At 51.1% G+C, this 10,322-nt stretch overlaps 1 protein-coding gene across 1 annotated transcript in view; it reads right to left on the reverse strand.

The window, feature by feature from the left end:
* SCD5 (stearoyl-CoA desaturase 5) overlaps positions 1-10,322 on the reverse strand; it is a 34,465-nt gene that overhangs the window by 23,258 nt on the left and 885 nt on the right. The window contains exon 3 of the mRNA XM_010564433.1: positions 5,007-5,014. Coding sequence (XP_010562735.1) covers positions 5,007-5,014 — 8 coding nt within the window. The remainder of the gene's footprint in view (positions 1-5,006; positions 5,015-10,322) is intronic.

Below are 10,322 nucleotides of genomic sequence, written 5' to 3' on the forward strand. Positions count from 1 at the left end.
CGGTTGGAATAGCAGAAACATTCACATTGACAACTGCAGCCAAGGTGACATAAATAAAGCCAATACAGCAATGGAAATTGTGGCTGACAGCAAGTATTCCAGTGAACAGTGAAATTCCCCTAGGAAGCAAATACAGATTCCCTGAACTCACCAGCCACTTAAGATTGCCTTAAGATACCGAACAGTTTATACATATTTTTAGATCAAAAGAAAAGGCTGGAAGATGCTCTGGTTTCTCTGAAATTTTTGATGCTTATGCGTAGCCTCTCTCAGCTCAGCCGAATACTGCGTCGTCACAAAACCAATGGGCAGATCTCACTTCTCTCCCAATGACCTCACTGCTGTCCTCAATCTCCACGCCAGCTAGGGCTCTGGTGGTTTTTAAGTGCTCTATAAATGCCAAGAAAGAATTAATGCCAATTTTGTCTCTTTTTTCAAGGACGGAGCAAAGAAATGGTGTGGTTAAGCCATTAGCATGGCATTCCAGAGCCTGCATTCAGCAGGCAGCTCTGCCTCAAGAAAGAAGGATTAGTTATTTAGCACCCCTGCCCATCACTGGCCAAAGCTTGCCCGGCATGCAGCTGGGTACACGGTGGGGGAATGGCTTCATCCCACCACTCACGCTGTGCATGCTGGCAAGACCACCGAAAGCACAGAGCCAGGGAACAGCAGCTTCTCGGCTATTAGAAACAAAGACGTGGCATGCTACATACTTGTGATTTGGCCAAACTGAAAGCTTCCACCTTTTACAATCTCTAGGCATGGGGCACATGAAAGGAGCAGGGCTCAGCAGGGAGCCTCCAGGCTTGATTCCCTGAGGAGGCAGCAGCACATTTGTCCCAGCTGCCTGCTGAACGGGATCCACTGCACAGGACAGACCCTGCTCTGAGCCCATGCTCTCTCAGGCCAGCCAGCAGCTTTGATGGTCTTGACTTCTCAGGACTTCAGACTCTGGACGATGTTGCCGTCCCTCTGTATCACTGCATTTTGCCCAGACGCATTGTGCCTGCTTTACTTGTATGCTGTCAACTCCTATACCTTTTCCTCCCCTTTCCAAAATCAAACAGAGCTCAGAGAAAAACCTGTTGCAAAAAATGGCCTCTCCCAGTTTTCTCTCCTTCTGGCAGTTTGAGCCTCAGAGCTGGGCTGCAAGCACTACAACTCATTAAAATTAGAAGGCACAAGCCTCTTGCATCCAGCCGAACATGTGGCAGGCAGGTCAGCTACCCAGAGCTGTTAGGTTAGAGGATGGTGCCGGGGAGAGAAGGACACCTTTGTCCCCAGCACAGCGGGTAGGCTGATGCTGTCAGCTCTCAGGGGGCACTCACCAGATGATTGCTCACCATGATCCCTGAATGACTACTCACTGCACCCCTACAGCCCAAACAGCCCTAGCCCAGCCCAGCTCTGCTCCCACAGTAAGCTCTGGCACAGGGAGAAGGCCCACACACTGGGTCTCCGCCTCTACCTACCCAGCAAGATGTTTTTCATATTTCCCACCACCACTTCCCCACCACCACCTGTGTATACACTGCATAAGGAGGCCAGTTTTCATCTGCCTGCTGAATAGCGGCCAGGCAGTTTTTGGCCAACTCAAGCACGCAAGTCTATCCCTCTGCATCAAAGGTATGAGCCAAAGCCAACAGAAAACAAGGAGAGCCTTGCTATGGCTCCTGCAAGAAGGTCTGGCCACACTCGCATGCCTGCCTCACTGCAGCAGAGTCCAACCGACTGCAGCAGGGGAAAGCGCAGCTGAGAATGAAATTGATCATCTACAACCACCATTGCAACTGATTGCTTCAGTTGACTATAAAGGTCCTATTTTCCACACCTACAGCCAAATGCATTCTGGAAAGAAGTTACAACCTCATGGTGCTGGCCAAAAAAAATTATTAAAAGGCAAAACCCCTTTTTACACCCTCAATCCGCCACAAAATAGAGTTTCTTACATTTTCCTAAGAGATGCTGCCATTTCCAACCTGCGCCGTTACCCAGCAGCCATATGTTTCCCTTCTCCAGTGCCCTGCCTGAAGAATCACCCAAAGGGAGCAAGAGGCAGCAAGCAGGAGCCCAGGACTGCTCCCCCTCCATCCCACATGCTGCCAGGGCTCAGAGAACTTATTTCCAGTCTTTCCCATCAGGACTCGCCTTTGCTGCTCTGCCCAAGCACTTCTCTACATGAACTGCAGCCCTTCTGCATCCCAACTCCTCCCCCTCCATTTATGAAGAACATGAAATAAGCCTTAGAAACACCTTGTCTCACCCTGGCCTCCAGCTTTTCTCCAACCCCTCAGGTGTTCAGAAGGGCACAGCAAGTTTGAATGTCCACCCCAGCCCTGGGCTGCAGCAACTGCTGGTTAGAGCAGCGCAGAGCCCTTCCAGGTGCCTTCTTCCTTGCTTCTGAAATGCCACCTAAGGGCCTGGGCAGAAGTCCCTTCACAGATCCAGCTGTGTGGCCATGACAGGAGACATCCTGTGAACTACTCCAGATGCAGAAGGCAGGGTAGGAGCAGCCAAACACTACAACCCCTTCCACTGACACAGCAGGATCCCATGAGCACAGAAGGCATTACAGCGAGGCTGGGTTGGGGAGGATATGAAACACTCAAAAATACAAAGTCAGCCAAAGAACAGAGCCAAAGAGCCAGGCAAAGAAAGAGTCCAGTCAAGAAGAGCTCCCCCATTTGCCAAGGCCAGGTTATTTTATTCTGAGCCGCTTAGAACACCATTTGAGAAGGCAGTGGCCAAAAAATGGGTTGAGAAAAATCCTCATTTCAGTCTCCCTCCAGAAATCCCCATCCTCCTGGTGCTGAGGTCCCTGCACAAGAGGGATAGCATGCAGCATTCCTGACACCAGCATCTGACAAACAGCCTTCCCCGCTCTTTCATATCAGCCTTGCTTTACTTAGCACAGTAATTGTTAATGTTTCAGGTCTCCAGTGGGGCAGCACATTTTATTGTTAGCCTACATGGTAAAAATAAAATCTGATTGCAAGAAATTGCTTGGCTTCAATTATAACATCACTGTTAATTACCAGTGCAACTGTAATTGCAAGGAGGGAAGGCGGAGTGGCAGTGAGAGGATGCATACTAAATGCTGGTGGGCGAGCTGACATTGTCCAGTCCAGCCCAGCCCTCCCAGAGGAGAAAGCAACGCTTTTGCCTCCTTGACAGCAGTTGCAGCAGTATCAGACAAGCAGGTCTGCATGGCTCACACTGCTCTGCCTGGTGGCATCTCCTGGAGCAGAGGCATCTGATCTGCTTCCAGCCCCTTGAGACTTCCTCTGATGGTGACACAACTCTGACCAATGCATTCCCTCTACTTGGAGCAAACTCCATCCCAGCTCATCCATGGGAACTACTCAGAGCCCGTATACTGCCATCCCTACCTCCACATGTAACCAAAGACAAAAAGCTAGAGCCACAAATCTCTGTTGCCTCCCCAGAGCCTGCCTGCACCAGCTCAGGAGCTGGCAGGCCAGGGCTGGAGAAGGTATCTCACATTTCCACCGCTCTTGGCTGGGCTTCTGTGTGTTTGACACAGCCAGCTCTGTGGGTGCCAATAAACCTCCCCTGCTCTTTCCTTCATGGGGCTGCTTCAGGAGGGATGCTTCTCTCAACCACCTAATGTCAGAGGGGCAGCCCAGAAGCCAGCTATCCCTGTCACATTCAGTAGGAGTACAGAGAGGGATTTCTACCTTTGCTGGATCCAGCTCTCATCCCTGTCCTCATTGCACAGATCAAAGGGAAAGAGTATTTCAGGTTCTTCTGGTTTGCCTGGAGCGGCTCAGAGCAGCCAAGGGCCCAGCAGTGCTTCATGCTGGGTGAACATCCTGGTGCCTAAACATGAACAGCTTCACTACTCACTCAGCCATTCATGATGCTCAGCTGCAAGAACTCATTAAGAGTGCCTTGAACCCACCTCCTGAGAACAACAGGACCAAAGCACCATCACATGCATCCAGGGCTCAGCATGCACTTGCTCTGCACCCACACAGACATTAGGTTTTTTCCTCCATTCATTTATTGTGTTCACAATGACCACATGACATACAGCACACAAAACAGAGGGAAACAAAACAGAGCACCATCAATGCACTGGGGATGAAATCAAGACAGGGAACAAAAATATGTACTTACAGCTGAACATCATGAAGTTCACAGACAAGACCTTAAGGAATCATCTCCAGCAACAGTTAAAACAAGGGAATAGTGGATGCTGGGGAAGGAGTGTCCTCTACAGTAGGGCATCTCAGAGCGGGATCCAGAACAGGCCCAGGACCACTCTCATGTCTGTGCATTGCTAGGTGGAGGGTGTGTTCCCCAGCTCTACAGTGGACACAGAGCTCAGACCATTCCCAGATACAAAAGGCTAGGGAACAGCACATTACAGCCACCCCCAGCTCTAGGGCACTTGTCATTTTTAAGGAGAGAAGTACTCTTTGAGAAAAGACTTTGTTCCCATCAGAGATGATGGAAGTTCAGCTCTTGATGCTAGGGGGGAAGGAACAAGCCAAGAACTTGACTATTAAGAGAGACAGCTGTAAAGCAATGCTTTCAATCGGGGCAAGGGAAGAAAAGCCAGTCCAAACCCACTCTGGAGATAAGCAGGGCTATTCCCCAGTGCTGATATGCACCTCAGAGGTGCAATTCCCCTTCTGAAGGTCCACCTCTTCTCTGCTCATCTAGTGGACCAGCTGCTGTCTTGAACTGCTGAAAGCACAGCACAGCTAGGGGCTGATGGACAACAAGGCTGGCCTCCTGTATGCCACAGAAACCTCCCAGAGCTGCTCACTGCTCATGGCCAGGACCGTTCTGTGAGCCGGCAGACAGGAGATCTCTCCTGGGAGTAAGGCGAGGTAATGTCCTTCTGTTCATTAAGCCCCTCCTGTCAAGGTGGCTGCAGACACCTCCACAGAGGTATCTAAGAGGAAAGCATTCGCTACCTGTTTCCTGACCCAAAACCTTGCCTACAGAAATTACCTGAGCATAAGCACTTTGCAGGACCCAGAGGGTGCTCCTGCCAGAGCAGCAGCAGGAGTGACAGTAAGAGATGTTTTCATTTCCTGTCTGCGAAATGGAGACAGTATTTCCACTCTCCTTCATCCGCAGAGGTCTCAGAGATACTGAGTGGAAATTCCTTGGAGCTAGGATTTTTTATTTACAGCTGTCTGTGCAGAGTCTCTAACACGGTGCATAGAAATGGGTAACGACTAAAACCAGTTAATAACCAAAAAGCCAGTAGATGGCACTCAGGAATATGCAAGACTTCTGAAATGTGCAAGACGAATAAAACTTGCATCTGCTGCAGTGCACAACAGCAACATGTGCCTCATTACATAGACATGCTACCAGAAGGGCTGAGAAAGAGGTGATGACCTCAGTGGTGCCGTGCAGCCACCACAGCAACCCAAAGTGCTAAGACCACAATCGCTTTAATCTCTCTTATCGAAGGGATCCAGGCAGCAGGATCTGGATCCAGACCCGTGCCCGGGAGCAGCTTGCGTTTTGGCGGGGATGCAGCTGGGCAGCACCGCCGCTCCGTCTGCGCTCTCAGCCAGCCAGCCCTCGAGCGCAGGGGAAAGCTGTGGGTGAGCACGGCACAGGGCCTGCCACGGCCCAACATGATCAATCTGGCATTCTCAAGAGCACTAAAACATCTCCTAAACACTGCTAAAATAACAGCAACAAGCCTCCCCTCTCATACGAGCACCATTAGAGCAAGGCCATCCTTCTCCTTGATCCCAGGCTCTGGCAAGGCCTATCAGCGCGTAAGCCTACATCTGCCTGGCTATCAGGCAGCTCTGCGAAAACCATCCAGATGATACAGCGCTTCTGGCTGGCCATGCCTGTGCCAATTCTTACAGTTGCTAGTACTAGTAAAGCTCAGCAGCCTGAAAGGAAAGGTTTTAAAGCAGGTCAACTGCTTAATCTTTTGTGGGGTTTTTCTATTTCCTACAATGCATTTGGCTACTTTAAGTGCTTCCTCACAAGCCCCCTGTGAAGGCTAAAAAGCACCTTTTTTCCAAACAAAATCTGAGACCCTTACACAGCACGTGATCCCCCAGAACGGAGTCTTTAAGAAAAAGAAGCTACCGTGCGCACACCAAAAAAAAAGTTAGCAGCAGAAACATTGGGCCCTGCAGCAAAACATACTGGTAATTTTCTCTGTACAGGGATTTCAGAGTTTTTTGCTTTGCTTTCCTAACCCAAACAGATAACCTCGCTGGGACTGCAACAGGATGGAGCTGGATGGAGCGAAGAGGTTCCTGGTTAAGAAGCATCATTTAATGGCACGTTACAAACTTAGGGGATAAGCCATGCACTGTTTCCTACCAAGTGGCCTGTGGAAGGAGGTGCAGCATGTCCAGCCCAAAAGAGGCCACTGGCGAACCACAGCCACATCCACAGCCCCAGGTGGCCACAAGGACCCCTTTGCCTGAGTTCATTCCTGGGGAACCTGCACACCTGGCCCAGCTGGCAGACCCATCACACCACTCTCTGGTTTCTGGCCCCACTAACAGTGAGGTGCTCCCACCCTGCTTTGGTTCCCAACACAAGTCTGCAGAGGATGGTGATCCCTCCCCTTCAAACCTCTACAGAATGTGCTAACCACCAGGAGCCCAAAGCCCTGCAAAAGCAGGTGGACAAAGAGTCCTGAAGGGGAAGGTCCACATGCCAGTTCCCTGGGGCTCTGGACTTTGCAGGACAGCCAGCGAACCCTGCCAAACCTGCCGGCTATGCCCAGCAAGCCTACTGGTGGGACTGGGGGCAGACAAGACTCAAGGCACATTTCTTCAACAGCTCCCACCCCTTTCCAAGGCTGGGAACCTGGAGTGCAGGGATGCCCCAAAGCAGTAGCTGTCAGCTACAAAACAGCACACATGCAGACAGCAAAGCACCAAGAGGAAGGAGGGATCATGTATGGCAAGCTGCCCGGCTCTGGATCAAGAGGGAAAGGGGTAGGCAACAGGTTTTCTCCACACACCCTCCCACCAAACCACAACTCAGACTGGAAAAGAGCAAGGCAAGAGGGATCCCAGTGAGCGCAGTCAGGCTGGCAGAGTGGGGGATATTTCAAAAGCACAGTGTCAGCAGGATCTGCTGGGATGGCTACATGGCTGTTCCATGGACACAGCCCATTGCTGCTTGATGCCTTGCACGTATCATCTGCCGCCTCTCAGGTCAAGGCAGTTCCCAGCTCATGGAAAATTTTGACATGAGTAATTTTATTGGTTTTTTTCAGCTTGGACTGAAACCAAATTCCACAGAGGCACTGGGATGGCCCCAAAAGCCTATGTTTTAACCAGTTTATCTGTGCATCCCTTGAAAGACAACCTGATTCCCAATGTCGCCCAAGCGAGGTGGCTGCACCACCCATAATGCTGTTTGGGATCCCTTGTGCAACCCTGGCTCCATGTGGGGTGCAGGAAGCTGTAAGGCAGTCCTCGGGGTGTTAGTGCAGGAGGCAATGGGAACAGGGGAGCACAGATAATCCTGAGTAAACAACCAGCCGAGCCTTCGCTTGGCAGCGTTTTTCCATTGTCTATTATGTACAGCTGGACGAATGTCAATAAATTACCAATGGAAATGAGCCCTGCTGAGCAGGCAGTTTGGGTTGAACAGCTGTTTTCTAGATGGCACAGCGGCGTTTCAGCTCCGCTTAGCAAAGAGCGGTGAATCGGGGATTACCAACTGCCTTCAGGGGTGGGAAGGAGGAAAGCAAACCCCACACAGAGGGAGGGAAGCACCTGGTCCACCCCAGCCGGGAGCCCACCGAGCCGTGGATGTCTCGGGGGTGCGGGGAGGAGGAACTACGAAGCCAAGCAGGCAGTGGTGAGTCACGGGACACTGCCTGCTTCCTACCAGACCCCACGGAGGTCACACCTCGCACCAGCAAGCCACTCTCCGCACACTTGCTCCTGCAGCTCACCCATGGGTGAGCAGTGGTGGGGAGCATGGGACAGAGCAATGCAAGGGCTTGTGTAAGATCACTGGGAAGCTTCCCACGTCCCTGGCAAGCTTGGGAAGAAAAAGAAAACCACGGATGGATATGAGGGCTGCAGCTCCTCCATCCGCACCCTTCGGTGTATGCGCATCTCTGCACTACCCGACGCTACACCCCTACCCGCCACCCAACTTCGCTGCTGTGCCAGCCCTGCTCCAAAGGCTGCCTGGCAGCCACTGCCCACAGAAAGGCAGTCTCACAGCTGGTCTGCACAGGGAAGGAGATGTGGAGAACTGGGGAAGGCAAGGAACACATTTGATCAATTCTTCTTCCTTCTGGCACAACTTTACTGGTTGGCTCCTTCCAGAGCGCAGCGAGATGGGTTTGTTAACCTAAGCAATAGCAACTCTGCTTTTGTCTACCCTGAGAGAGTCTCTCAGAAGGACCTTAGACACAGATCTCCAGCGTGACAGCAAGCTACTTTTGTGTGACATATTCTGCAGGAGATCCTGTATTTTCACCTTGTCCACCACCTCTGAGGGGGGCAGACCCCACAGCAGCCAGCATCCACCTGGCCAGGACACCTGGAGCCAATGTACTCACTCCCTGCTGCGGAGCCCCTGTAAAAACCACCAGGCAAACTCCTGTAAAAACTTTGTGGTCTGCTTTAGGGTGGCTGTTAAAAATAACGATGTCGAGAAACGGGAAGCTTTTGCTTCCAGAAAGAAAGGCATTAAGTTGCAAAGTCATTGAGACCTGTTTATTATTTAGCATCTGTTTAATTTCAAGTAGGAAAAAAACACCTTGGAGGATGGAGGGCTGAATAGGTAATTCAATCCTTTGGCTCCAGCCATAGGGAGTTTTGTGATTAAGACACAGTGAAATCAGAGATGATTTCAACTTGTCTTCTTGGAAAGGCAAAACAGACAAAAAAAGAAAGCCCACCTGCCTGCATGCTAAAAAGGGACCTAAAAGGGTTGAAAGCAGACCACAGGCTGTGTGTTCTGGCCACACAGCTCCTGCAGGCTCTCCTGGTCTCCCCAACCATCAAGTTATGGCCAAGGTAAAATATGAAATCAGCCTGAACACGACCAGGAACAGGGAGGGGAAAGGAGTAGTGCTCACAGAAGGAAACTACGCAAAACACAACCACCCCCCCAAACCTCTTCTGGTTGCAAGACCCAGGTAATGGTTTGTGCAAACCAGGCAGCCAGTCAAATGCCAGATCCCCACCCAGGATGCAGAAACAGTTTCCCAATTAAGAACTTGTCAGAGGATGGTAATTGACAGAAGGGTTCCTTTCCCAACTGCAAACAGCAATGGTGGCTATTTCTAAGGGTTTAAGACAGACTGAATATCAACACTGAAAAACAGATTTAGGAATTCCTCAAACAGAAGAAATAAACTGGATTTCTAAAGCATTTAGCTGGGGCTTTTTGAGAGTCATCTCAACACTACTGATGGCAGCCTAACAACATGCATTCCCTGTCTGTGAGTTCCCTGCAGCAGAGACCCTTCTTTCCTCTGTATAAAAGAGTCACAGGCCGTTACATTCTCCATTCACTCAAAAGCTCCCCAAAGCAGGTCTTTTACCCAAGAAATTACACTAGCTGTAAGTAGCACTCAAGTTTTTATCCTCTTGGCCACCCACATTTACATGACTCAATACACAATTCTGCCCAGTGAAGGATGATGCTGACATCCACCATCTATGAGTCTCACAGACCCTGAGAAACCTTGCACAATACTGCAGTGCTTCTATGTAGCTCTTCTCCCGGCATCGTTCTTTTCTGGAGAAAAGAGGACCTCACTGCAGGATGGAAGTAGAGACGCTGTATTTCATATTCTCTTCTACAAACTAAATCCTCAGCTTTTCACGGCTAGCAAGAAGGCAGACACAGCAAGCCACCTCACCTCAGCAAGCACAGCTGGGCTTATTTTCTCCATGCCAGCTCTTCCTCGACTTTTAAGTCTTCCCTAACGAGAAGACGTATCACCTTCCCCGAGAGACAAAGGATGGGGTGATTTTCTACTCCCAACCGGAGCAGAAAGACGTGGGTGTTCATAAAGTAACAAGAGGAGGCGGCACAGGGAAGACGAACGCGTTCTCCGTCAGACTTCTAAACCGAAATACCAGCTGCTCGACTCTTTTTAGCTACAAAAACCGACAGATGTGACCGGAGGGCTGGTGCCTCCTTTTTCCGCAGCAACCGAGGTCCCAGCGCCGCGCTGGCAACGGCATCCCGGGAGCGGCCGGGAGGGCACCCGAACAGACAAAAGCGGCGGCGGAGGCCGCCGGGCAGCGCGGGGGCGTCCGCCCCCCTCGGCGCTCAGCGGGGCGCCCGGCCCACGTCTGCCCGCGAACGCGCGCGGC

Source organism: Haliaeetus leucocephalus, unplaced genomic scaffold (genome assembly GCF_000737465.1).
Source record: "Haliaeetus leucocephalus isolate CR32 unplaced genomic scaffold, Haliaeetus_leucocephalus-4.0 Scaffold178, whole genome shotgun sequence".
Lineage (NCBI taxonomy): Eukaryota > Metazoa > Chordata > Aves > Accipitriformes > Accipitridae > Haliaeetus > Haliaeetus leucocephalus.